The 27,753-nt window shown below is 42.9% G+C and overlaps 2 protein-coding genes across 6 annotated transcripts; both read right to left on the bottom strand.

The window, feature by feature from the left end:
• Positions 1-291: 291 nt before the first annotated feature.
• Positions 292-5,563, bottom strand: LOC115167065 (wee1-like protein kinase 1-B). Of its 2 annotated transcripts, none has more exons than XM_029721115.1 (10): positions 5,489-5,563; positions 4,105-4,322; positions 3,521-3,587; positions 3,238-3,410; positions 2,855-3,123; positions 2,673-2,762; positions 2,484-2,569; positions 2,233-2,403; positions 1,877-2,022; positions 292-1,652 (listed from the first exon to the last, which is right to left on the bottom strand). In XM_029721115.1, exons 2-10 carry the CDS (start codon positions 4,251-4,253, stop codon positions 1,499-1,501), a joined length of 1,305 nt encoding a protein of 434 aa, XP_029576975.1. In that variant the 5' UTR covers positions 4,254-4,322; positions 5,489-5,563; the 3' UTR covers positions 292-1,498. The 2 variants fall into 2 exon arrangements, with proteins under 2 accessions (XP_029576975.1, XP_029576974.1); XM_029721114.1 differs by having other exon boundaries at positions 4,641-5,556.
• Positions 5,564-13,763: 8,200 nt separating this feature from the next.
• On the bottom strand, positions 13,764-27,629 carry LOC115167069 (zinc finger protein 143). Of its 4 annotated transcripts, none has more exons than XM_029721120.1 (16): positions 27,534-27,628; positions 26,608-26,718; positions 26,394-26,483; positions 26,065-26,148; positions 25,771-25,896; positions 25,075-25,268; positions 24,889-24,951; positions 24,700-24,813; positions 24,504-24,579; positions 24,150-24,275; positions 23,779-23,958; positions 23,441-23,668; positions 22,500-22,636; positions 17,441-17,596; positions 17,075-17,176; positions 13,764-14,253 (listed from the first exon to the last, which is right to left on the bottom strand). In XM_029721120.1, exons 1-16 carry the CDS (start codon positions 27,574-27,576, stop codon positions 14,173-14,175), a joined length of 1,911 nt encoding a protein of 636 aa, XP_029576980.1. In that variant the 5' UTR covers positions 27,577-27,628; the 3' UTR covers positions 13,764-14,172. The 4 variants fall into 4 exon arrangements, 3 of the variants coding, with proteins under 3 accessions (XP_029576980.1, XP_029576978.1, XP_029576981.1); XM_029721118.1 differs by having other exon boundaries at positions 26,065-26,160; XR_003870432.1 differs by having other exon boundaries at positions 14,230-14,253; positions 17,075-17,207; positions 26,065-26,160; positions 27,534-27,629.
• Positions 27,630-27,753: the final 124 nt, after the last annotated feature.

Consider the following 27,753-nt stretch of genomic DNA (forward strand, 5'->3'; position numbering starts at 1 on the left):
ACGCGTTGCGCTTTCATCAGTATTCAATTGTGAAGAGTAAACGGTTAATAAACCACAAACAGCTTAATAAAAACATGTCCCAACAATGAACAAACCTATGTTGCATAGTGGTAGACTCTCAACTTTATTATAAACTACATTTAAAAAAGCTTGTATAATCTGAAAGATCACCATCTCTCATTTACCTGTTTTCATTTGATAACTAATCCATCCCATGGACTATCATGTGTAGTCCCAGTTTTGTTCTTTTCGAGCAACATTCATCCACAAAAATTTGACAGTTCCAAGGCATCCATATTATCGGGAGTGATTTTATTGAACTTGGAACAAGTAACATGAAACCAATAGCTGTCAAAATTATCTACATGCATAATATACATCATTGTAAAACATGAGAAGATGTAAATTAGTCAATAATGCTACAGTTCTGATGGGTTTTGAACAGAAGAAAATACTTACTTTACAAAAACAATTGTTCAGTGGTTCCTTGCATCATATATAAAATGACACCGGGGCTTGACACAATGATCCACTTTCACCAACTGCATCACACACGATTGGATGACTCATCATAAAACATGTACATGAGTAAAAGGTCTTAAACAGTGTACACAACTCAATACATAATGAGCTTCAGATAGGAAATGTATTACAGATGCAACACATTGAAATTCCATGTTTTACAGAAACTATTCTAAACATCTGAATGGAATTGACAAATTCACTGAACTCCACTAAAGTTCAAGACAAACCAACAAATATAGCAGCAGTATGCATTTTTACATTTAGCAGACGCTCTTATCCAGAGCAACTTACAGTAGTGAGTGCATACATTTTCATACTTTTTTCGTACTGGTCACCCGTGGGAATCGAACCCACAACCCTGGCATTGCAAGCGCCATGCACTACCAACAGAGCCAAATAGTTTACATAAGGCAAGTTCAAAGTGCTCATTGAATCATTCCTAGTCAATGATCCAGTTCCACTACCTGGAATCAGGTATAATAGACTGTAAAGTGCAAATTTGTATCACACCATCCCAAACCCTCACACTGGCAACAGAATGTTCTAGCATGCTCCCACATTCCATTAAAAACAAAAATCGGCTATGTTATTTAATACCAATTGCCAGAACATGCCAAGAGCTTGGGAAGGTAACAACCCTTTCACTCTTCAGAATCAAATAAATTTGGTCCATTGTCTTACTAACCCTTTCCAAGTACCAAACAGTAAGAACTATAATAGTCGGTTGTACACTCTGAAGCCCATCTCTCCATGTCTGCCTAGGGAGGCCTTCCCAGTTCACTGTCGAGTGCAACCAAGGTTGTTTTCATTAGCGCACACGGTAGCAAGACATTTTGCAACAGAAAACAAGCATTTCTAATTGGACAATTTCAGGTAGTCCCCCTCTGTTTTGGCCTGTTTCTTTTCTTTCCCCATGTCGTGCCTAGTGAATATGACCCAGTCTGATACCCATTTGGGTTGACAGTTGGCCCGCTCAGTAGATGGTCAGGCTGACTGAGCGGTTCATCTTCCTGCCAATGAGCCTGGAGCTCCTGCTGGACCGGAGGGTGGAGCGCGTCAGGACCCTATCTGAGATCAGAAACTTCTCTTCTGCAGCTACTTTGGCCTGCTGGGCCTTTTTCAGCTCCCTGCACGAGGACAATCACATTGTTAGAGAAGCCATTCATAAATACCAAGAAAATAGTAATTACATCCGAAATGGATTCCTGAATCATTAGAGTAAGTAGCATCATGTCATTTTTCACACAACGAACACTAAGTCGTAGTATTCTCCCTAACATTCATACTTACGATATGATAAGTGAAAAAGGAACGAAAGCCTTGAGCCATGACATATGAAGAGGGTACGTACTTCTGCAGTAGCGCATTTTTGAACTTCTCTGCGTTCAGTTCCACACGGAGCTGGTCAGCGCTCATGCGGGAGGCAGTGAGGAGGACGGGGTGCTTGGTGAGGGAAGACGCAGACGGCCTACTGGCAGGGTCAGGGTGGATCATCACCTGCAGCACACAGAATTCATTAATACCACTAATTAAACATGATTACTACTGCCTGTCCTGCACACAAACCACTATTACAGAATGAAGCACTGCATCCAACATGGCACCCTAAACCCATTATAGTGCACTACTTTTGATCAGGTCAAATATGCGCATTATGTAAGGAAAGTGTACCATTTGGGAAGCACCCCTGGTCGTTTCTAGTCATACCTTCAGTAAACTTAGGAATTCCTGTGAGAGCACTTGAGGTATCGCAGGTAGTTTTCCTTGTCTGATGTCATGCCACTTGTCACCATTAGTTGGGAGTGGTTCAGCTCCTGAGGCACTGATCACAGTCAGTGCTAGGGCAAAAATATCTGCCCTGGTGAGGTTTCTGTAGTCCTGAAAAACACGTTGGTCCAATACATGATTTTGGATAATTGAACAAATTAGGTGGTATGGGGGAGGAGTTATCCAATTACCTCTTGTAAGACTTCATTGACCAGGTACCTGCTGTCCCCTTCTTCAACTTGAGGATTGTCCATTCTGGTCACATGGCCAAGATCACCTGGGGGAAAAAAATACAAAAACTGAATCCAGCTGCCTGGTCAACAAGTACACTCAATTATTAGCTTGTTCCATTTGCATGATATATATTTTTTTAATAGTACCTATTTTGTAAACAACATTTCTATTTGGGCCTTCCTCATCGTCAAATTCATCGACACACACCACAGTCTTCCGGGATAAGAAGATGTTGCCTGAGAAAAGTAAAGCACAGCAAGCGTTAAATCATAAATATTCTAAATGATTTCAATAGCTTAGCTGTATCCAAAACTCTGCAGCTACTTACTTGGCTTGATGTCCATGTGAACCAAAGAGGTAGAGTGAATGTACTTCAGTCCACGGGCCACCTGAAGGAGAAGGTCCTTGAGGTCCAGCTCAGAGAAGAAGCGCATGGTTCTGTAGTTCTCTGTGACCACGTCTGACAGTGTGCCGCCGTTACAGTACTCATTCTGTATGAGCATGTGGTCGTCCTCTGACCAGGCAGAGTAGTACCTCACCACATGGGGGTGCTGTCCCAAGACCGCGTGGGCATACACCTCCCGGAGTGCATTCTGTCTGTGGAAAACAGAACACAATATTAGCACAAAAATGGCATGGCATTAAGGTCAATGAGTCATTTAAATTTACACTTGGATTGTCAGCTTTTCAAAATCCATGGGATTCTCTTACTCATCTACAGATCCAGCGAGGGGATTCTTTGAGCGTTTGATGGCATAGATGCAGCCATCGAGTCTTTTCACACATTTGAAGACAGAGCCAAACTCCCCAGATCCTATCTTCTCCAGCTCATGAAACTCTGTGGCATATCTTGATATCATGTTGCTATCCATAAGAGTCATTCTCTGCAAGAAAAGGACAGAGTTGCTTAGAAACTTATCTTAAGTACAATTTCAGTGTGTGTGTGTGTGTGTGGGGGGGTAATAAAAGTATAATTGTGATTACAAAAATATACCTTTGATGGTGGAATGATGTCCTCTTCACACTCTGCATCACTGGCTTCCATGTCCTCTCCACATGAGCTTTAGAGATAAAGGAAAGTAAACAGAATGTGTTATATAACATTCCAACCACTGGAGGGCAGACAATCCCTACAAGTGTACATTGTGAGTGTAACCATGTGGCTTTGGGTTGCTACCAACAAGCATGCAATAGTCAACAGATTTAATGCACACTAGATCTAGAAGCAGGTCTGAATCTATTGTAAACTAAGAATAGGCCATGCTCCATTTACACCAACAGAAATACAAATCTCCCAATTCTAAGATGCTTCTTTTTTTTGTATAACAGTCATAAAAGGAACTTGATTTGTGGCACTGTAGTAAAATGTGATCTACTTTACAACACTAACTGCAACTACTTTTGATTTTTATAAAATGGTTCTGACAAACAAGAGTTCCACAACTACCTTAGGATAGGGGAGAGTATAAAGAGGAAATGGAGTTTGTTTGAGGTTAGTAGAAACTGAAGTCCCTGTCCCACAAAATCCCAATGTAACACCTGGTAAATAATGACATCAGTACAAGGTGCTTCTCTTACTCATTCCTGTGTGATCTCTTTCTGTTGTTCCTTTGTAACATTGCTGTCTGGATCAGTAATGAGTCAGGGGTGAATGGATTGATGTTGATCATGGGTGCCTGTCTACTCCTGCTGTCTGTGTGTGGTCTTCCTGTTGAGTCCCCATTCATGTAGACACCTACTCCTACCCGGCAGACTGTGGATCCTGTGGCCACCGCCCTGGCTCTGGACAACAGACTCTGAAAGAGAAAACAAAACATTGCATTAGATAAGAATAACATGTATGGTTGGTGAGGGTCATTGAACACAAATATGGAAAACAAGTCACAAGGAAATCAATGATTCAGGGAAAACTATGCCATTGCCTGTAACAAATGGTAAAATAATCAAACTATTCTTCAGTCTTCTCATGTTCAAACATGTTGAAGACAGAAATAGTCATCTTGCACAGTGGCTGGTTATCTCTAGCTGAAAACTTTAAAAAGTTAATTTGATCTTACATTCTGGATCTGATAGATTAATTTGAGAACAATAACATGTTACTGTAGTTAACCCACCTTAGGTGTGTGGGGGACATCAAATAGTCGGAGTTTTTTGAAGGTTTTATGGGGCGGCGGCGTGTCGGGACAATCGGGAATGGGAGAGCTTCCATCCTCCTGATTGTCGGAAAACTCTGGGGACGAGCTGTTGTAGTAGGGCCGGGCCCCTTTTCTCGGAGAAGGGGACCCCCTCATCAAGTCAGTCCCTGTTGATTTTAGGGGAAAAAGACATCCAAATCCCTCATCCCAATGTTCAACGCGATCCTCCGCGGTAGCTGTCTTCATGGTGCCGTTACAGACGTCTTGGTTAAAGTTGGAGTTGTGTCTCGGCGATTGCACTGGGGAGTCCATTTCGGCGAGACTCGACTCGGCTCCAATGCTGTTGTTGCCATCGTCCTCTCCATCACTCTGGTTGAAGTCTAGTCTCTGTCGAATAAGTCCCATCTTTTGGGACGTACCGACGAACATTCGACAACTGAAACTCATCACTTCCCAGACGCAGTAACGTTGGCTATAGCGTAAAAGTGGCTAGCTAACTAAACACCGCTAGCCAAATCGTTTTTAAATTATCCCGAGTAGCTTGACATCAGTGTGCCCATGGCGCTACAATCTTGAGTCAATTTGTAATCCAATATGACGTGGCTAAATAATTAGTTAACGTTCGCTCACTAGCCTTGCAAATACGTTAAAGAGGTTAGCTAGCTACAGTGGCATGGTAACGCGTTAGCTTCGTTCCATGAGGAGCAGAACACCGTACTGGCAAATTAACAATATATTATGCTGAGCGCTTATTTACTACAAAAAACAATCATTAATTTAGTACTTATGTTTAGCTGTCAAAATACTCCAGTCGACTGTTTGTTTACCTGAAATATTGTCACAATTTGTCCTGCTCCACTTCCCGCGACCGTTAGCAGAATTATTCCAACCTAAATTTCTTCCACTCTTCAGCCAATGAGAACACATTCCTGAATTTTGAAACGTGGGCGTTACTTCCTTCGAAACAAATTTTACGTCAATAAATGGATATTTGACAGACGTCACTTTGGCGCGAATTGAATCCTTGGATCTTTTTTTTAACCTTTGAGGCTTTTAATTCATTTGTCCGTAATTTTTTATTTCACCTTTATTTATTTATTTAACCAGGTAAGCTAGTTGAGAACAAGTTCTCATTTACAACTGCGACCTGGCCAAGATAAAGCAAAGCAGTGCGACACAAACAACAACACAGAGTTACACATGGAATAAACAAGCATACAGTCAATAACACAATAGAAAAAAATTAAGTCTATATACAATGTGTGCAAATGGCGTGAGGAGGTAAGGCAATAAATAGGCCATAGTAGTGAAGTAATTACAATTTAGCAGATTAACACTGGAGTGATAGATGAGCAGATGATGATGTGCAAGTAGAGATACTGGTGTGCAAAAGAGCAGAAAAGTAAATTAAAACAATATGGGGATGAGGTAGGTAGATTGGGTGGGCTATTTACAGATGGACTATGTACAGCTGCAGCAATAGGTTAGCTGCTCAGATAACTGATGTTTAAAGTTAGTGAGGGAAATATAAGTCTCCAGCTTGAGCGATTTTTGCAGTTTGTTCCAGTCATTGGCAGCAGAGAACTGGAAGGAAAGGCGGCCAAAGGAGATGTTGGCTTTGGGGATGACAGTGGGATATACCCACTGGAGTGCGTGCTACGGGTGGGTGTTGTTATCATGACCAGTGAGCTGAGATAAGGCAGAGCTTTACCTAGCATAGACTTATAGATGACCTGGAGCCAGTGGGTATGGCGACGAATATGTAGCGGGGCCAGCCGACTAGAGCATACAGGTCGCAATGGTGGGTGGTATAAGGGGCTTTGGTAACAAAACGGATGGCACTGTGATAGACTGCATCCAGTTTGCTGAGTAGAGTATTGGAAGCTATTTTGTAGATGACATCGCCAAAGTCGAGGATCGGTAGGATAGTCAGTTTTACTAGGGTAAGTTTGGCGAAGTGAGTGAAGGAGGCATTGTTGCAAAATAGAAAGCCGATTCTAGATTTGATTTTGGATTGGAGATGCTTAATGTTAGTCTGGAAGGAGAGTTTACAGTCTAGCCAGACACCTAGGTATTTGTAGTTGTCCACATATTCTAGGTCAGAACCGTCCAGAGTAGTGATGCTAGTCGGCAGGCTGGTGAGGGCAGCGAACGGTTGAAAAGCATGCATTTGGTTTTACTAGCGTTTAAGAGCAGTTGGAGGCCACGGAAGGAGTGTTGTATGACATTGAAGCTCGTTTGGAGGTTAGTTAACGCAGTGTCCAAAGAAAGGCCAGATGTATACAGAATGGTGTCGTCTGCGTAGAGGTGGATCAAGGAATCACCCGCAGCAAGAGCGACATCGTTGATATATAGAGAAAAAAGTCGGCCCGAGAATTGAACCCATGTGGTGCCCCCATAGAGACTGCCAGAGGTCCGGACAACTCTGTCTGCGAAGTAGTTGGTGAACCAGGCGAGGCAGTCATTTGAGAAACCAAGGCTATTGAGTCTGCCGATAAGAATACGGTGATTGACAGAGTCGAAAGCCTTGGCCAGGTCGATGAAGACGGCTGCACAGTACTGTCTTTTATCGATGGCGGTTATGATATCGTTTAGTACCTTGAGCATGGCTGAGGTGCACCCGTGACCAGCTCTGAAACCGGATTGCACAGCAGAGAAGGTACGGTGGGATTCGAAATGGTTAGTGATCTGTTTATTAACTTGGCTTTCGAAAACTTTAGAATGGCAGGGCAGGATGGATATAGGTCTATTACAGTTTGGGTCTAGAGTGTCACCCCCTTTGAAGAGGGAGATGACCGCGGCAGCTTTCCAATCTTTGGGGATCTCGGATGATACGAAAGAGAGGTTGAACAGACTGGTAATAGGGGTTGCAACAATAGCGACGGATCATTTTAGAAAGAGAGGGTCCAGATTGTCTAGCCCAGCTGATTTGTACGAGTCCAGGTTTTGCAGCTCTTTCAGAACATCTGCTATCTGGATTTGGGTGAAAGAGAAGCTGGGTAGGCTCGGGCAAGTAGCTGCGGGGGGTGCGGAGCTGTTGGCCGGGGTAGGGGTAGCCAGGAGGAAAGCATGGCCAGCCGTAGAGAAATGCTTATTGAAATTTTCGATAATCATGGATTAATCGGTGGTGACCGTGTTTCCTAGCCTCAGTGCAGTGGGCAGCTTGGAGGAGGTGCTCTTGTTCTCTGTGGACTTTACAGTGTCCCAAAACTTTTTGGAGTTAGAGCTACAGGATGCAAATTTCTGTTTGAAAAAGCTAGCCTTTGCTTTCCTGACTGACTGCGTGTATTGGTTCCTGACTTCCTGAACAGTTGCATATCGCGGGGACTTTTTGATGCTATTGCTGTCCGCCACAGGATGTTTTTGTGCTGGTCAAGGGCAGTCAGGTCTGGAGTGAACCAAGGGCTATATCTGTTCTTAGTTCTACATTTTTTGAAAGGGGCATGCTTATTTAAGATGGTGAGGAAATTACTTTTAAAGAACGACCAGGCATCCTCGACTGACGGGATGAGGTCAATATCCTTCCAGGATACCCGGGCCAGGTCGATTAGAAAGGCCTGCTCGCAGAAGTGTTTGAGAACGTTTGACAGTGATGAGGGGTGGTCGTTTGACCGCAGACCCATAGCGGATGCAGGCAATGAAACAGTGATCGCTGAGATCCTGATTGAAAACAGCAGAGGTGTATTTGGAGGGCAAGTTGGTCAGGATAATATCTATGAGGGTGCCCATGTTTACGGATTTAGGGTTGTACCTGGTGGGTTCCTTGATAATTTGTGTGAGATTGAGGGAATTCTAGCTTAATTCATTGCCCTTGATCATATCAAATCAACGTTTATTTGTCACGTGCGCTGAATACAACAGGTGTAGACCTTACAGTGAAATGCTAACTTACAGGCTCTAACCAATAATGCAAAAAAGCTATTAGGTGAACAATAGGTAGGTAAAGAAATAAAACAACAGTAAAAAGACAGGCTATATACAGTAGCGAGGCTACATACAGACACTAGTTAGTTAGGCTGATTGAGGTAGTATGTACATGTAGATATGGTTAAAGTGACTATGCATATACAGTGGGGGAAAAAAGTATTTGATCCCCTGCTGATTTTGTACGTTTGCCCACTGATAAAGAAAGGATCAGTCTATAATTTTAATGGTAGGTTTATTTGAACAGTGAGAGACAGAATAACAACAAAAATATCCAGAAAAACGCATGTCAAAAATGTTATAAATTGATTTGCATTTTAATGAGGGAAATAAGTATTTCACCCCCTCTCAATCAGAAAGATTTCTGGCTCCCAGGTGTCTTTTATACAGGTAACGAGCTGAGATTAGGAGCACACTCTTAAAGGGACTTCTCCTAAACGCAGCTTGTTACCTGTAAAAAAGACACCTGTCCACAGAAGCAATCAATCAATCAGATTCCAAACTCTCCACCATGGCCAAGACCAAAGAGCTCTCCAAGGATGTCAGGGACAAGATTGTAGACCTACACAAGGCTGGAATGGGCTACAAGACCATCGCCAAGCAGCTTGGTGAGAAGGTGACAACATTTGGTGCGATTATTCGCAAATGGAAGAAACACAAAAGAACTGTCAATATCCCTCGGCCTGGGGCTCCATGCAAGATCTCACCTCGTGGGGTTGCAATGATCATGAGAACGGTGAGGAATCAGCCTAGAACTACACGGGAGGATCTTGTCAATGATCTCAAAGCAGCTGGGACCATAGTCACCAAGAAAACAATTGGTAACACACTACGCCGTGAAGGACTGAAATCCTGCAGCGCCCGCAAGGTCCCCCTGCTCAAGAATACATATACATGCCCGTCTGAAGTTTGCCAATGAACATCTGAATGATCCAGAGGACAACTGGTGAAAGTGTTGTGGTCAGATGAGACCAAAATGGAGCTCTTTGGCATCAACTCAACTCACCGTGTTTGAAGGAGGAATGCTGCGTATGACCCCAAGAACACCATCCCCACGTCAAACATGGAGGTGGAAACATTATGCTTTGGGGTTGTTTTTCTGCTAAGGGGACAGGACAACTTCACCGCATCAAAGGGACGATGGACGGGGCCATGTACCGTCAAATCTTGGGTGAGAACATCCTTCCCTCAGCCAGGGCATTGAAAATGGGTCGTGGATGGGTATTCCAGCATGACAATGACCCAAAACACACGGCCAAGGCAACAAAGGATTGGCTCAAGAAGAAGCACATTAAGGTCCTGGAGTGGCCTAGTCAGTCTCCAGACCTTAATCCCATAGAAAATCTGTGGAGGGAGCTGAAGGTTCGACTCGAGTGGGACAAAATCCCTCCTGAGATGTGTGCAAACCTGGTGGCCAACTACAAGAAATGTCTGACCTCTGTGATTGCCAACAAGGGTTTTGCCACTAAGTACTAAGTCATGTTTTGCAGAGGGGTCAAATACTTATTTCCCTCATTAAAATACAAATCATTTTATAACATTTTTGACATGCGTTTTTCTGGATTTTTTTGTTGTTATTCTGTCTCTCACTGTTCAAATAAACCTACCATTAAAATTATAGACTGATCATTTCTTTGTAAGTGGGCAAAGGTAGAAAATCAGCAGTGGTTCAAATACTTTTTTCCCCCCACTGTATGATGAACAGAGAGTAGCAGTAGCGTAAAAGAGGGGTTGGCGGGTGGTGGGTGGCGGGACACAATACAGATAGCCCGGCTAGCCAATGTGCGGGAGCACTGGTTGGTCTGCCCAATTGAGGTAGTATGTACATGAATGTATAGTTAAAGTGACTATGCATATATGATTAACAGAGAGTAGCAGCAGCGTAAAAAGAGGGTTTGGGGGGGCGCACAATGCAAATAGTCCGGGTAGCCATTTGATTACCTGTTCAGGAGTCTTATGGCTTGGGGGTAAAAACTGTTGAGAAGCCTTTTTGTCCTAGACTTGGCATTCCGGTACTGCTTGCCATGCGGTAGTAGAGAGAATGGTCTATGACTGGGGTCTTTGCCAATTTTTAGGGCCTTCCACTGACACCGCCTGGTGTAGAGGTCCTGGATGGCAGGCAGCTTAGCCCCAGTGATGTACTGGGCCGTACGCACTACCCTCTGTAGTGCCTTGCGGTCAGAGGCCGAGCAATTGCCGTACCAGGCAGTGATGCAACCAGTGAGGATGCTCTCGATGTTGCAGCTGTAGAACCTTTTGAGGATCTCAGGACCCATGCCAAATCCTTTTTAGTTTCCTGAGGGGGAATAGGCTTTGTCGTGCCCTCTTCACGACTGTCTTGGTGTGTTTGGACCATTCTAGTTTGTTGTTGATGTGGACACCGAGGAACTTGAAGCTCTCAACCTGCTCCACTACAGCCCCGTCGATGAGAATGGGGGCGTGCTCGGTCCTCCTTTTCCTGTAGTCCACAATCATCTCCTTAGTCTTGGTTACGTTGAGGGATAGGTTGTTATTCTGACACCACACGGCCAGGACTCTGACCTCCTTCCTATAGGCTGTCTCGTTGTTGTCTGTGATCAGGCCTACCCCTTTTGTGTCGTCTGCAAACTTAATGATGGTGTTGGAGTCGTGCCTGGCCATGCAGTCGTGGGTGAACAGGGAGTACAGGAGGGGACTGTGCACGCACCCCTGTGGAGCTCCAGTGTTGAGGATCAGCGTGGCAGATGTGTTGCTACCTACCCTCACCACCTGGAGGCGGCCCATCAGGAAGTCCAGGATCCAGTTGCAGAGGGAGGTGTTTAGTCCCAGGATCCTTAGCTTAGTGATGAGCTTTGAGGGTACTATGGTGTTGAACGCTGAGTTGTAGTCGATGAATAGCATTCTCACATAAGTGTTCCTTTTGTCCAGGTGGGAAAGGGCAGTGTGGAGTGCAATAGAGATTGCATCATCTGTGGATCTGTTTTGCAGGTATGCAAATTGGAGTGGGTCTAGGGTTTCTGGGATAATGGTGTTGATGTGAGCCATTACCAACCTTTCAAAACACTTCATGGCTACGGACGTGAGTGCTACGGGTCTGTAGTCATTTAGGCAGGTTGCCTTTATGATCTTGGGCACAGGGACTATGGTGGTCTGCTTGAAACATGTTGATATTACAGACTCAATCAGGGACATGTTGAAAATGCCAGTGAAGACACCTGCCAGTTGGTCAGCACATGCCCGGAGCACACGTTCTGGTAATCCGTCTGGCCACGCAGCCTTGTGTATGTTGACCTGTTTAAAGGTCTTACTCGGGTTGGCTACGGAGAGCGTGATCACACAGTCGTTCAGAACAGCTGATGCTCTCATGCATGCCTCAGTGTTGCTTGCCTCAAAGCGAGCATAGAAGTGATTTAGCTCATCTGGTAGGCTCGTGTCACTGGGCAGCTCGCAGCTGTGCTTCCCTTTGTAGCCTGTAATAGTTTGCAAGCCCTGCCACATAAGATGAGCGTCGGAACCGGTGTAGTTTGAATCAATCTTAGCCCTGTGTTGACGCTTTGCCTGTTTGATGGTTCGTCGCAGGGCATAGCAGGATTTCTTGTAAGCTTCCGGGTTAGAGTCCCGTACCTTGAAAGCAGGAGCTCTACCCTTTAGCTCAGTGCGAATGTTGCCTGTAATCCATGGCTTCTGGTTGGGGTATGTACGTACAGTCACTGTGGGGACGACGTCCTCGATGCACTTATTGATAAAGGCAGTGACTGATGTGGTGTACTCCTCAATGCCATCGGAAGAATCCCGGAACATGTTCCAGTCTGCGATAGCAAAACAGTCCTGTAGTTTAGCATCTGCTTCATCTGACCACTTTTTTATAGACCGAGTCACTGGTGCTTCCTGCTTTAATTTTTGCTTGTAAGCAGGAATCAGGAGGATAGAGTTGTGGTCGGATTTACCAAATGGAGGGCGAGAGAGAGCTTTGTACGCGTCTCTGTGTGTGGAGTACAGGTGATCTAGAATTTTTTCCCCCCTGGTTGCATATTTAACATGTTGATAGAAATTTGGTAGAATTGATTTAAGTTTCCCTGCATAAAAGTCTCCGGCCACTATCAGCGCCGCCTCTGGGCGAGTGGTTTCCTGTTTGCTTATACAGCAAACTGAGTGCGGTCTTAGTGCCAGCATCTGTATGTGGTGATAAATAAAACAGCCACGAAAAGTATAGCTGCAAACTCTACGCAGGTAGTGTGGCCTGCAACTTATCACAATATACTCTACTTCAGGCGAGGAAAAGCTTGAGACTTCCTTAGATTGTGTATCAGCTGTTGTTTACAAATATGCACAGACCACCCCTGTCTTACCAGATTGTGCTGTTCTATCTTGCCGGTGCAGCGTATATCACGCTAGCTGAATATCCATGACGTCATTCAGCCATGATTCCGTGAAACATAAGATATTACAATTTCTGATGTCCCGTTGGTAGGATATTTGTGATCGTACCTCGTCTAATTTATTGTCCAATGATTGCACGTTGGCGAGTAGTATTGACGGTAACGGCAGCTTTCCCAGTCGCCTTCTCCGGGTCCTGACCAGGCATCTGGCTCTGTCCTCTGTACCTGCGTCACTTCCTCTTGCAAATAACGGGGATGTCTGTCCTGTGGGGTGTTTGGAGAATGTCTTGTGCGTCGTCTTTGTTGTAGAAAAAATCTTTGTCTAATCCGAGGTGAGTGATAGCTGTCCTGATATCCAGAAGCTCTTTTTTTGCCGTAAAATACAGTTGCAGAAACATTATGTACAAAATAAGTTCCAAATAACGCGAAAAAAAACATAACACAATTGGTTGGGCGCCCGTAAAACTGCTGCCATTTCTTCCGCCGCCATTTTATAACCTCAGCTAATCTTATAGCATTCACAATAGACATTGATCATTTCTGAAATTGCTTCTTGGTAGATCATTCAATTATTTACACAAAGCCAATATGCCCAAAAATCTTAAGTTGATAAGAATTGTCTAACTGCTCATATAATAGTATGAGTTGACATAAAGATGTGGTAGACATTTTAAGCACTTGCTATAAACATATCATACTGGGTCTTACACAAACAAATAAATTCAATACAAATACTAAACAATATCCTGTTTCAATAGTAATCAAGTAGATTTCAGATGATGAATCTACAAAATTATCACAAAAACAATTAGTGCAAATATATAGAATTGTACTGCTTTATTTAACAACCAATGCGTATCCATTATTTGTACATATTCAAAGTTAAAATATATGCTGGATTCAAAACATTGGTTATTTACTGTATATACACAGAATACAATATTCACACATGGAAAAATGGTACCAAAAGTCCAAAAACACATTACATTTCTTAATCTCATTCATGCAGCAACACACATCTTACTCAACAAAGTAATGGATGTTTCAGCATTACAGACTCTTTGTGCAGCCATATCAAAATGTCTATTTACAAATCTTAATAAAGAATTCCATGTTTGATTTAAGAACAATACCCTTAAGTCAAAAAACTGTAGAATTTGTATAGATCAGTTGTTCTCGTCAAATCAAATATTTCAATAGAAGTCATAGTACTGAAAGGCTTATCTTATCTAATCATCCAATCCCATCTCTCCTTGTTGTATTCTTGATGCTATCCTGATGGCTTCTTCGAGTGAAGGTTGTTCACTGAGCTAAGAAACAGAAAGGTTGAAATCACACACTGAGAAAACAATATTATTTATGCAAAATTGATGGTCTGATCAGGTGTAAGTAACATAATACAAACTCTCTTGTCATTAGTGTGAGAGCAAAATACTTTTATTGTATCAAATGTTTTTTTTTATGCGACAGAATAGAGGGTTCTTATAACTATTGTCTGTGTGAACTGAAAGTGGGCCTCTGGGAGATAACACTGACAGGAGATTTACGATGTCTTTTGGGTGATAAAACCTAAAGAGATCACAATCTGGAGCATGAGTTAATGTTTCTGTTCTATATGGAACCAGGGAGAGCTGACCCCAGGGCAAGACCTTGGTCTCTACACAAAGATAACTGTTTTTACAGTAGATACTGTCTGCTGTGAATTCTAAGTATCTTTCATACAAATCTTTACCTTGTGACCCATTCCATACATCTGTTGTTCGTCATGTAGACTGAAAGGGGTGTATCTTGGCTATAAAATACCTTTGTACTTTTGTCTCGGGGCTATCAACGAATTCATCGACCAGCCATCATTATCGTAGAGCACTCAATCAATTCACTTTATATACAGTATCATGAGTACACCCCTCACATTTTTGTAAATATTTGAGTATTTCTTTTCATGTGACAACACTGAAGTAATGACACTTTGCTACAATGTAAAGTAGTGAGTGTACAGCTTGTATAACAGTGTAAATTTGCTGTCCCCTCAAAATAACTCAACACAGCCATTAATGTCTAAACTGCTGGCAACAAAAGTGAGTACACCCCAAAGTGAAAATGTCCAAATTGGGCCCAAATGTCAATATTTTGTGTGGCCACCATCATTTTCCAGCACTGCCTTAACCCTCTTGGGCATGGAGTTTACCAGAGCTTCACAGGTTGCCACTGGAGTCCTATTCCACTCCTCCATGACATCACGGAGCTGGTGGATGTTAGAGACCTTGCACTCCTCCACCTTCCGTTTGAGGATGCCCCACAGATGCTCAATAGGGTTTAGGTCTGGAGACATGCTAGGCCAGTCCATCACCTTTACCCTCAGCTTCTTTAGCAAGGCAGTGGTCGTCTTGGAGGTTTGTTTGGGGTCGTTATGTTGGAATACTGCCCTGCGGCCCAGTCTCCGAAGGGAGGGGATCATGCTCTGCTTCAGTATGTCACAGTACATGTTGTCATTCATGGTTCCCACAATGAATTGTAGCTCCCCCGTGTCCCGGCAGCACTCATGCAGCCCCAGACCATGACACTCCCACCACCATGCTTGACTGTAGGGAAGACACTTGTCTTTGTACTCCTCACCTGGTTGCTGCCACACACGCTTGACACCATCTGAACCAAATAAGTTTATCTTGGTCTCATCAGACCACAGGACATGATTCCAGTAATCCATGTCCTTAGTCTGCTTGTCTTCAGCAAACTGTTTGCAGGCTTTCTTGTGCATCATCTTTAGAAGAGGCTTCCTTCTGGGACGACAGCCATGCAGACCAATTTGATGCAGTGTGCGGCGTATGGTCTGAGCACTGACAGGCTGACCCCCCACCCCTTCAACCTCTGCCACAATGCTGGCAGCACTCATACGTCTATTTCCCAAAGACAACCTCTGGATATGACGCTGAGCAGGTGCACTCAACTTCTTTGGTCGACCATGGCGAGGCCTGTTCTGAGTGAAACCTGTCCTGTTAAACCGCTGTATGGTCTTGGCCATCGTGCTGCAGCTCAGTTTCAGGGTCTTGGCAATCTTCTTATAGCCTAGGCCATCTTTATGTAGAGCAACAATTATTATTTTCAGATCCTCAGAGGGTTCTTTGCCATGAGGTGCCATGTTGAACTTCCAGTGACCAGTCAGTATGAGGGAGTGTGAGAGCGATGACACCAACTTTAACACACCTGCTCCCCATTCACACCTGAGGCCTTGTAACACTAACGAGTCACATGACTCCGGGGAGGGAAAATGGCTAATTGGGCCCAATTTGGACATTTTCACTTTGGGGTGTACTCACTTTTGTTGCCAGCAGTTTAGACATTAATGGCTGTGTTGTGTTATTTTGAGGTGACAGCAAATTTACACTGTTATACAAGCTGTACACTCACTACTTTACATTGTAGCAAAGTGTCATTTCTTCAGTGTTGTCACATGAAAAGATATACTCAAATATTTACAAAAATGTGAGGGGTGTACTCACTTTTGTGAGATACTGTATGTGTGTGTTGTATTGACCTGCTCCCTTATTAATAAGTGAATAAAGATTTTGTTTAAGTATAACTGACTTGTGATAAGTTTGTCTCTCCTCATTTGATAGTAAAGAAATTAACCACCACATTAGATACTTTAGTTAAGTTTAAAAACTAAGGCTCCTCCCATTGCAGTAAACAGTAGCTCATATAGACGTCAGAGGGAAGCCAACCTACATATCCCTGTAGACTCCAGTCAGTCTGCTGAGTCAAGACTAACCTTATTTACTTAAAACACCCTTTTTATTTAGCAATGGATTTGTCTGGAATAGACAGGAAAGGTGCAGAGTTCCTAAAACACGTGTACCTCAAGACTGAATAGGACCCTTAGTGATGGTCAATACAAAAAAAGGCCTAATCTCAAATTCACACTGCTGTAGGCCAGCTCAGTGACTAGAATACAATGCACTGTACTTCTTTGTAAGGCTGTGAGTTAGGCTAACAAACAGCTGTTTGTTAAAGCTACTGCAATGTCATTTGAACTTGCTATGCTTCTCAGCATCCAATGAAAATATATTGTGTGGCCTGCTTGTCTCTATATGTTGCAATATTTGGTGTTTTGTGTCAGAGGGAGTCCCCTACCTGGACAGCGATCTGTGTGCCGTTTGAGGTGGCTAACAGAGTGACAGGGTGAACCCCCTCCTCTGTCTGCATGCCCTGAAAGGAGGCCAAATCAATGGCCACCTGGGGGGGAAGGTCCAACATGTATTAAGACCTAAAGTCCAAAACGCATCACAAGTGAGAATGATTAGTAAGTCTGAAAAGGGGGTTGTGCCCATTAAGTGGAAAGTAGACAGTTCTATTGGTGTTTGCTGTGGGTGTGTTGATAGAAATAGAATCACTAGTCATCATTCTAGTTCTGTCACTGTTAACGAATCGAACAGAACTCAACACAGGGACACATTTGGGGATTTCAGATCATGGTGGTAAAGTTTAAGTAAAACTCACCTGCTCTTCTGTACCATCTGCTGCTACCATGGTGACTGAATGTGTTCCATCTGCATTAAGCATTTCATGGGAAGGAACCGTGAAGGTGGTGCCATCACTGGTTACCATGGTAATTGTGTTTCCCAATGCCTGCATGTCAGCCTGGGAGATACTGACCTGGGAATGAAAAGCATGTAACATTTTATCATACATTATATAACTTATCATTTGCCCTCTATAAAATATTGTACAGCTAAACAAAGCGGTCTTCTGTGGGATGCATTGGAGTCAACACGGGCCAGTATCCTTGTGGAACGCTTTCGACACCTTGTATAGTCCATGCCAGACGAATTGAGGCTGTTCTGGGGGTGGGGGGGGGAACTCAATATTAGGAAGGTGTTCTTCATGTTGTGTACACTCAATGTAAAACATTTGTATGTGAAAACTATTTAAGACGCATACTTTCAGTTTTTCCAAACTCACTTCACTCGCACATAAGAGGGAGGCTTGCAGTACTGGCACACGCACAGACCAAATACAATGCTGGAACGCCGATTGAACTGTTTACATGTCCTTATAATTGGAAAGATTGCTCAGAAAACCAGGTGTTTTAATCGGCATATGCTTACTTCGATTATGACCATACACCGATTAAGATAAGCATAGTTAGGGGTTTACACGACTAATGCCATAGTTGGCCCTCTGTCATAATTAGTTTCATATTTAATTATTAGTGTGCATGTAAAACATCCTCAGTGTATGGTGCCATGGGTAACGAGGTGTGAAGATGTAGGGGAATAAATGGGGTTGTTGAGACATTATTAATTAAGAGAGGTAACATAGAAATAGAATGAATATGCTCATTCTAGTTTAGTATTTGCTAACCTGTTGGGTAGAGAAGTGTGTTCAAACGCACATCCTTTAGTGGGGTGAAGGGCCGAAAAAACTAGGTAGAAGATAAATAGAGCCTGCACCCGCATAAGCTCCACCACACACACCTTTATTCACAAACAGCGTTTCCATCCTTTAAGCCATTTCCTGTGAATGCCATCTGATTCATTTATTATTATGACAACTACTGTTTGGTATCAACATACATTTTGTCTACCTGATATAAATGTCTACACAGTTATAATATTCAATCAATAAAGAAATAGTGCCTTTGTGAAGTATTCAGACACCATGAATTTTTTCCCACTGTTATGTTATAGCCTTAATCTAAAATGGATTTAAAAATAATCCTCAGCAATCTATACACAATTCCCCATAATGACAAAGCGAAAACGGGTTTAGAAATGTTTGCACATTTATAAAAAATAACAGAAATACCTTATTTACATAAGTATTTAGACCCTTTGCTAGGAGACTCGAAATTGAGCTCAGGTGCATCATGTTTCCATTGATTATTCTTGAAACGTTTCTACAACTTTATTGGAGTCCAACTGTGGAATATTCAATTGATTGGACATGATTTGGAAAGGCACACACCTGTCTATATAAGGTTCCACAGTTGACAGTGCATGTAAGAGCAAAAACCAAGGCAGGAGGTCGAAGGAATTGTCCGTAGAGCTCCGAGACAGGATTGTGTCGAGGCACAGATCTGGGGAAGGGTACCTAAACATTTCTGCAGCATTGAAGGTCCCAAAGAACAGAGCGTTCTCCATTATTCTTAAATGGATTAAGTTTGGAACCACCAAGACTCTTCCTGAGCAATCGAGGGAGAAGGGCCTCGGTCAGGGAGGTCACCAATAACCCGATGGTCACTCTGACAGAGCTCTAGAGTTCCTCTGTGGAGATGGGAGAAACTTCCAGAAGGACAACCATCTCTGCAGCACTCCACCAATCAGGCCTTTATGGTAAAGTGGCCAGACGGAAGCCACTCCTCATTAAAAGGTACAAGACAGCCTGCTTAGAGTTTACCAAAAGGCACCTGAAGGACACTCAGATTCTCTGGTCTGATAAAATCAAGATTTAACTCAGACCTGAATGCCAAGCATCACATCTGGAGGAAACCTGGCACAATCCCTATGGTGAAGCATGGTGTTGGCAGCATCATGCTGTGGGGATGTTTTTCAGCGGCAGGGACTGGGAAACTAGTCAGGATCGAGGCAAAGGTGAACAAAGCAAAGCAAAGTACAGAGATCCTTGATGAAAACATGCTCCAGGGCTGCCGAGTGGCGCTCTGTATCTCAGTGCTAGAGGCGTCATTACAGACCCTGGTTCGTTTCCACGCTATATCACAACCGGCCATGATTGGGAGTCGCATAGGGTGGCTCACAATTGGCCCAGCATCATCCGGGTTAGGGTTTGGCCGGGGTAGGCTGTCATTGTAAATAAGAATTTGTTCTTAACTGACAAACCTAGTTAAATAAAGATAAAAATAAATAAATAAAGAGTTCCCCTTCCAACAGGACAACAACCTTAAGCACACAGCCAAGACAACTCAGGAGGGGCTTCGGGACAAGTCTCTGAATGTCCTTGAGTGGCCCAGCCAAAGCCTGGACTTGAACCCGCCCAATCGAACATCTCTGGGGAGACCTGAAAATAGCTGTGCAGAAACGCACCTCATCCAACCTGACAGAGCTTGAGAGGATCTGCAGAGAAGAATGAGAGAAACTCCCCAAATACAGGTGTGCCAAGCTTGTAGCATCATACTTAAGACTCGAGGCTGTAATCGCTGCCAAAGGTGCTTCAACAAAGTACTGAGTAAAGGGTCTGAATACTTATGTAAACGTATATTTCAGTTTTCTAAAAACTAGTATTTGCTTTGTCATTATGGGGTATTGTGTGTAGATTGATGAAAATAAAAACCTATAATCGATTTTAGAATAAGGCTGTAATGTAACAAAATGTGGAAAAATTGAAGGGGTCTGAATATTTTCTGTATTTCACCTTTATTTAATCAGGTAGGCCAGTTGAGAACAAGTTCTCATTTACAACTGCGACCTGGCCAAGATAAAGCAAAGCAGTGCGACACAAACAACAACACAGAGTTACACATGGAATAAACAAGCATACAGTCAATAACACAATAGAAAAATCTATGTACAGTGTGTGCGAATGAAGTAAGATTAGGGAGGTAAGGCAACAAATAGGCCATAGAGGCAAAATAATTACAATTTAGCATTAACACTGGAGTGATAGATGTGCAAGTAGAGACACTGGGGTGCAAAAGAGCAACAACAAAAAAATAATGGGGATGAGGTAGTTACCTTCCTTCAAACTCAGTGCCTCTTTGCTTGACAACATGGGAAAATCAAAAGAAATCAGACAAGACCTCAGATAAAAAATGGTAGACCTCCACAAGTCTGGTTCATCCTTGGGAGCAGTTTCCAAATGCCTGAAGGTACCACGTTCGTCTGTACAAACAATAGTATGCAAGTATAAACACCATTGGGACCACGCAGCCGTCATACCGCTCAGGAAGGAGACACGTTCTGTCTTCTAGAAATGAACGTACTTTTGGTGCGAAAAGTGAAAATCAATCCCAGAACAGCAGCAAAGGACCTTGTGAAGATGCTGGAGGAAACAGGTACAAAAGTATCTATATCCACAGTAAAACGAGTCCTATATCGACATTACCTGAAAGGCCGCTCAGCAAGGAAGAAGCCACTGCTCCAAAACCCCCATAACAAAGCCAGACTAAGGTATGCAACTGCACATGGGGACAAAGATCATACTTTTTGGAGAAATGTCCTCTGGTCTGATGAAACAAAAATAGAACTGTTTGGTCATAATGACCATCGTTATGTTTGGAGGAAAAAGGGGGAGGCTTGCAAGCCGAAGAACACCATCCTAACCGTGAATTATGGAGGTGGCAGCATCATGTTGTGGGGGTGCTTTGCTGCATGAGGGACTGGTGCACTTCACAAAATAGATGGCATCATGAGGATATATTGAAGCAACATCTCAAGACATCAGTCAGGAAGTTAAAGCGTGGTCGCAAATGGGTCTTCCAAATGGACAATACTTAAGGACAATCAAGGTCAAGGTATTGGAGTGGCCATCACAAAGCCCTGACCTCAATCCTATAGAAAATTTGTGGGCAGAACTGAAAAAGCGTGTGCGAGCAAGGATGCCTATAAACCTGACTCAGTTACACCAGCTCTGTCACGAGGAATGGGCCAAAATTCACCAAACTTATTGTGCGAAGCTTGTGGAAGGCTACACGAAACGTTTGACCCAAGTTAAACAATTTAAAGGCAATGCTACCAAATACTAATTGAGTGTATGTAAACTTCTGACCCACTGGGAATGTGATGAAAGAAATAATTCTCTCTACTATTATTCTGACATTTCACATTCTTAAAATAAAGTAGTGATCCGAACAGACCTAAGACAGGGAATTTTTACTAGGATTAAATGTCAGGGATTGTGAAAAACTGGGTTTAAATGTATTTGGCTAAGGTGTATGTAAACATCTGACTTCAACTGTATATGGGGCTTTGGTGACAAAATGGATGGCACTGTGATAGGCCGCATCCAGTTTGCTGAGTAGAGTGTTGGAGGCTATTTTGTAAATGACGTCGCCAAAGTCAAGGATGGTTAGGATAGTCAGTTTTACGAGGGTATGTTTGACAGCATGAGTGAAGGAGGCTTTGTTGCGAAATAGGAAGCCGATTCTAGATTTAATTTTGGATTTGAGATGCTTAATAGGAGTCTGGAAGGAGAGTTTACAGTCAAAGTAGACACCTAGGTATTTGTTGTTGTCCACATATTCTAAGTCATAACCATCCAGAGTAGTGATGCTGGACAGGTGGGCGGGTGCAGGCAGCAATCGGTTGAAGAGCATGCAATTAGTTTTACTAGCATTTAAAAGCAGTTGGAAGCCGCGGAAGGAGTGTTGTATGGCATTGAAGCTCGTTTGGAGGTTTGTTAACACAGTGTCCAAAGAAGGGCCAGATGTATACAGAATGCTGTATATATACCCACACACATACATCATATATAAAATCGACTTTCAACTTATATGTATAGACTGCTCTAATTGATGCTTGTCCTATGTATATAAATATGGGTGTGGTGCACTTCAGGTGAAATTATTAAATGAATGTGCAGACACCATTTCTTTTAAACTAACCTGTTGGGTTCCATCTGGGTGTGTTATGAGCTGCACATGCTGCTGACCAATGGCCTCAGTCATCTGTTCCGAACAGGACTCCTCCTCCTCCTCCTCCTCAACCGGTGCAAAATTCACTGAGGGATCATCGATGGCCTCTGAATCACATGGAATAACAACAATGACATTTCTCAATAATTGTCTCGTGACTCAGTCATTACTCTGGTTGCAGTCCTGATAAGGGAATAACAGCAGTCAGTGATTCACCATGAGTCAACCTTTAAACACTGAGGTATACGTCAGACTTGAGGTAATCTACAGGTAACTGCCAAAATAAAGCAAACGCTTGAGTAAATTAGGGGTACAAAGTATATTGAAAGCAGATTCTTCCACACAGGTTCCTGAGTTAATTAAGCAATTCAAAAACATCCCATCATTCTTAGGGTCATGTATAAAATGCCCAGTTACCCATTATTTTGGCTACCATGGCTAGAAGAAGAGATCTCAGTTTATCTGAAAGAGGGGTCTCAAAGGAGCATAGGGGTTTTAAAAGGGTGTGTGATTGATCTCAACTCAATTGAACACTTATGGGAGATTCTGGAGTGGGCCTGAGACAGCGTTTTCCACCACCTTCAACAAAACACAAAATTATGGAATTTCTCATGGAAGAAAGGTGTCACATCCCTCAAATAGAGTTCCAGACACTTGTATGCCAAGGCGCATTGAAGCGGTTCTGGCGGCCCAATCCTATTACGACATTATGTTGGCGTTTCCTTTGTTTTGGCAGTTACCTGTATGTTTTATGGTTATTAGGTCACCACTAGTTACACCTTCGTACACATAGGTTGGGTTCTTTTTTTTCTCCTCCCCAAAAAACAGAGGAGAGGAAAGACAAATAAGATGAAGTCATCCATTGATGACTAATACATCTGTGTAAGGTGGTGTTGACTTCCAAGCCTGACCTGTAGGGGGTTCGTAGTAGGCCTCCTGCTCTTCCTCAATGGGCTCTGTGACGTTATGCGCTGTGCGTTTGTGCATGGCCAGGGTGGAGATCTGCTTGTAGGTCTTCCCACAGTGGTTGCAGTTGTATGGCTTGCATGGTGTGTGGACAACGTGGTGTTTGTAAAGGCTGGAGTACTCTGTGAACCGCTTGTCACAGCCTGGGACTGTGCAAACGTAAGGCTTCTCTCCTGTAAATATATCCCATTCATTAATCACACTGTAAAAGGCCACACTACAAAAAGGCTTGAATAATGTTGTTGTGTGACTTTTGACAAAGAGAAACAGAAGGACTACATACCTGTGTGGATCCTCACGTGGTTCTTATAGTTGGTGGCACTGGCGAAGGCTCGCCCACAGCCAGGCTCTGCACAATAGTAAGGCCGCTCCCCTGTGTGTGTGCGAATGTGCACCTTCCTGATGTTAGAGGTAGTAAACGATCTCCCGCACCCCTCAAACGGGCACATGAATGGCTTCTCTCCTACAGTACAGAGGGGATGATGAGCTTGTTCAAGACTTCTTCAAGTTCATGGATGAGATCATTTATAAACAGGATGATCAAATGATTTCTAATCCAAATCCGTGGGCAAAAATAAAAACTAGTTGTACACTGTAGATTGCATATGTAGGGATAAGACTAGGTATAAGTCTGACTCTGGACAAGTTTTGTACCTGTGTGGGTTCTGATGTGCTTTTGGAGGTCACCTGACGTCTTGAACGACTTTGCACAGTGCACTTCCTGGCAGCGATAAGGCTTCTCACCAGTGTGTGTCCTGATGTGGCTTTTCAGGCCATACCCTTTTGGGAAAAAAACACATTTTGCTGAATTGGAAACACGTGCTGTACATTTAATGGATCACAGTCACACTGACCGACATTGAACAATTTCTCACTCATTATCTGAACAAACTGATATCTCCTTAGCCATTTCAACAACAAGGTTACTATGACATATGCCTAGAGCACCTCAGCTTCATATCGCAAAGGTTTTATGACCTTTCCATTAGTCTGAAGGTCGTTTATTACCTGTAGCAAACTTCTTTCCACACCCCAGGTGATCACACAGATATGGCCGGTCACCTGTGTGGTACCTCTCATGTACCTGCAGAGGGCAGAAAAGAGCAAATCACACAAGATTAACGGATGTAATTTGGACCAGTTGAATCGGACTCATTCTACATTCAAGAACCCAAGTCATTTTCAGGGAGTGAGTGTGCTTTACCTTCAGATGGTGTGCTGTTGTGTAGAGTTTCCCACAGCCCTCATAGTCACAGCGGAAAGATTTCTCTGTAGGCTGCTCCCTAGAACTACGACCACTCTGCCTTTGAAGCACAATCTGAAAGAAATATGTATCCAATGTAAGCTGCTGGTAAATATGATATGACATAGATAAACATGAGAAGTATAGTACCTGCATCTGCACACCACAATCTTGCTCAGCTCTCATCAGTACGGAGTTGACATCAGCTTCCACCTGAGAAAACAAAAAGGAGGAAATAACCAATGACCATTTTACCTCAAACAGATAAGGTATTTGAAAATTGCATATAATGCTGAGTTGATGAGCTGTTAAGATACAATGTCAAAAGCAAACTACCTTAGCGGTGTATTGTTCCAGCACGTTGATGGTCTCTTGGTCGAGGGTTCCATCAGCGTTCAGGTCTGACACGGTTCCATCTGCCTGGATGGCCAGGATGGTGTTGGTCTGAGGCATCTGTACTGTGTGCTGGATGTAAGCTGTGGTGCCATCCTCCAGCTGAACAGCCTGCAGGGTATTCTGGTCATAGCTATCTGTGAGGGAGTTTCATTGAAGTTTAATACCCTATGGCAAAAAGTTGTTTTATTTTATTTACCCATCCAAATTTCTCCTGAAAAAAATGAAACACTGGGTAAAAACACATTTACAAAAGGATTACAACAATCTTAAAAATATGCAGAAATCCCTCTGCCATTTCCTAGTTGCTAATTATATATTTTTTGTTTGCTTAATTTCAGTTTATGTGACAAAACAAGCAATGTAGAGAATCATTGTACCATCTAAATCTCTGAAATATATTTTCAGTAACCAAAACTATTATATTTTTGGCTGTTTGAAGCATGTGTACAAAACCGAAAGTAAAAGATGCAAAAACTAAACTTAAGATCGGGAAGCATAGAAATAGCGTACATAGAACAGATTTACCACTTAGACTTGCTTTCAATGAGAATGACAGATCTATGACTCACATTTCTATGTGAATTTGGTCAGGTTGCCCAAAAGGTTACATGTCGCAGCTTTAAGATTGAGACAAACCTTTTGGTGTGTGGATGTAAGCTGTTGTGCCATCTTCCAGCTGCACAGCCTGACCATCCTCAAGTCTCAGACCATCTCCTCCAATTACATCACACAAAGGGGATCCTGTCCACCTGTTGGCCTCCTCTGATAAGTAGAATTGGGAAATATTGATAATTACATTAATTTTCCCATTACAATACAGTTTAATCTTAAAGTGAATAGTGACATGAATAAGCAAAATATGAATAAGCAAAATAAGCAATGAATCATTAAAACACAGCAATAATTAACATTGCTAAGAGGAAAACAGACCTGCTCTTGGCATTGATACATGTTGGACATATGCAGTAGATCCATCCTCCAGCTGAATGACCTGTCCATCCATGAACTTGCCATCTGAAATGGAGACTGCACTCTTCAATCAGACTGCTCTCATCAAATAATGGACTAAATCAGGCTAATAATCAATAGAAAGAAGAAATCTGTCATGACTTGGCCAAGCAAGGTTATCAACTCTTTCTACATGGTCAGACCGTTTGGGGGGGTTACTTTATGGGGCAGTGTTCACTGTTAGTCAAGCCAATACCTTCATGGCCACTTTCCATTACTGTATGTTTGGAGATGATTGACATTTGAGTTACCTTTAGGGTTGTGCTGTATGTAAGCTGTAGAGCCATCTGCAAGGGTCACAGCCTGCAAACTCACAGTGTCCATGTCCATCTGATCGCCATCTATTGAACAAAAATGACAAGGGGGGAAAAAATGGCTCTAGATGTACAACAGCACGTGTAAGTAACGTTTTCCTTTGCTGGAAACTTGGCAGAATCCCCACCAATAAATGGAAAGTGAACTTACCTGAAACAGCCTCTGCCAAACACAGAGTGACCTGCTGAGTGTCTCCACCTGCATTTTGGAACTCTGCAATGCCCTGGGAGTCCCGGTTAATCTGAGCCAAAAGCATTGTCGCTTTGTCCAGACGAACACACAAACACACACATTATATTCACTGTATGTGTGGCTGCAGTCAGTCACTTTCCATACAACTATTGTAGTCTGATGCACAATGGTAATTTATGGATGCGACTAGACCCAGTTTAAACAATTAGGTAGCAGTGTCTGTTGCATTACTAGATCTGATATGTACACTAATAAAAATCAAACTTCCAGCTGACATGTTGTACAACAGCTGATAGATTCAACAGTTCATGTTGTTGCCAAGTTGGATGGAACTTGATAGGAAAGTCAACAGTGCAGCTTCAGCGAGCTATGTCAGACAACGTCACCGTGTCAAATATGAATGTGATATTTGTTACCTATGCCTAGGTAGCTATAGGTAACGAACTCAATTTCACAGAAACGTTAGCTGAGAACAGTTTTTGTTCGATTAACGTTAACTGACACTGTGGTAATTTCACTAACGTTAGCTAAGTTAGCTAGCTAGTTTGTCATTCGTGTATCTACTAGCTAACAATGTGGAGAAAATGCAAGTTATTTAGTTAAGAAACAGTCAATGGGGAAATCGAGTTTATAAATTAGCCTCTTAAACGAACTACTAACATTAACTAGTTAGTAGTGTGAAGAGCGCGGACAAATAATTTGCTCGTGCTAATTAGCATGTGGACTAGCGAATTATACATTTTTTTTTAGACAATACATGATTTAAACTATGGCTGAATTGAGTATATTTCTCATAACAAACGCCGAGCACAGCTATCCCCTTCCGTCTCCCAAACGATATGGCTGTAGAAAGGCACACTGGGTAAAACCACATTTATACGAACCTCTAAAATTTCCAACAATCCCTTCGGTTCGACCACCATGCATCAGGGCAGGAAATGTTCTCCTGTGCGCGCACCCCGGAACATGTACAACGATAGCATTTGCCCCGACATGATCTGTATGATTGGCAAATATTTCAGTCGCGCAAGCTACTAGTAATCTCATTGGTTCAAAGTCCTTTCAATCATTGGTTCAATCACCTCCCCTTTCCACTCATTTTTC

This window comes from Salmo trutta, chromosome 29, assembly GCF_901001165.1.
Source record: "Salmo trutta chromosome 29, fSalTru1.1, whole genome shotgun sequence".
In the NCBI taxonomy this organism is placed as follows: Eukaryota; Metazoa; Chordata; class Actinopteri; order Salmoniformes; family Salmonidae; genus Salmo; species Salmo trutta.

Excerpts from the sequence above, each read along its gene's own strand:
- LOC115167069 (XM_029721118.1), bottom strand. The coding sequence starts at position 27,576 with ATGCATGGTGGTCGAACCGAAGGGATTGTTGGAAATTTTAGAG. Across the intron at positions 24,580-24,699 it reads CAACAGCACACCATCTGAAG|GTACATGAGAGGTACCACAC; the intron begins GTAAAGCACACT and ends TGCCCTCTGCAG. Across the intron at positions 17,597-22,499 it reads ACCCAGATGGAACCCAACAG|GTCAGTATCTCCCAGGCTGA; the intron begins GTTAGTTTAAAA and ends TTTCATTCCCAG.
- LOC115167065 (XM_029721114.1), bottom strand. The coding sequence starts at position 5,108 with ATGAGTTTCAGTTGTCGAATGTTCGTCGGTACGTCCCAAAAGATGGGA. Across the intron at positions 4,323-4,640 it reads ATGTCCCCCACACACCTAAG|AGTCTGTTGTCCAGAGCCAG; the intron begins GTGGGTTAACTA and ends TTTCTCTTTCAG. Across the intron at positions 2,570-2,672 it reads AAATGTTGTTTACAAAATAG|GTGATCTTGGCCATGTGACC; the intron begins GTACTATTAAAA and ends TTTTTCCCCCAG.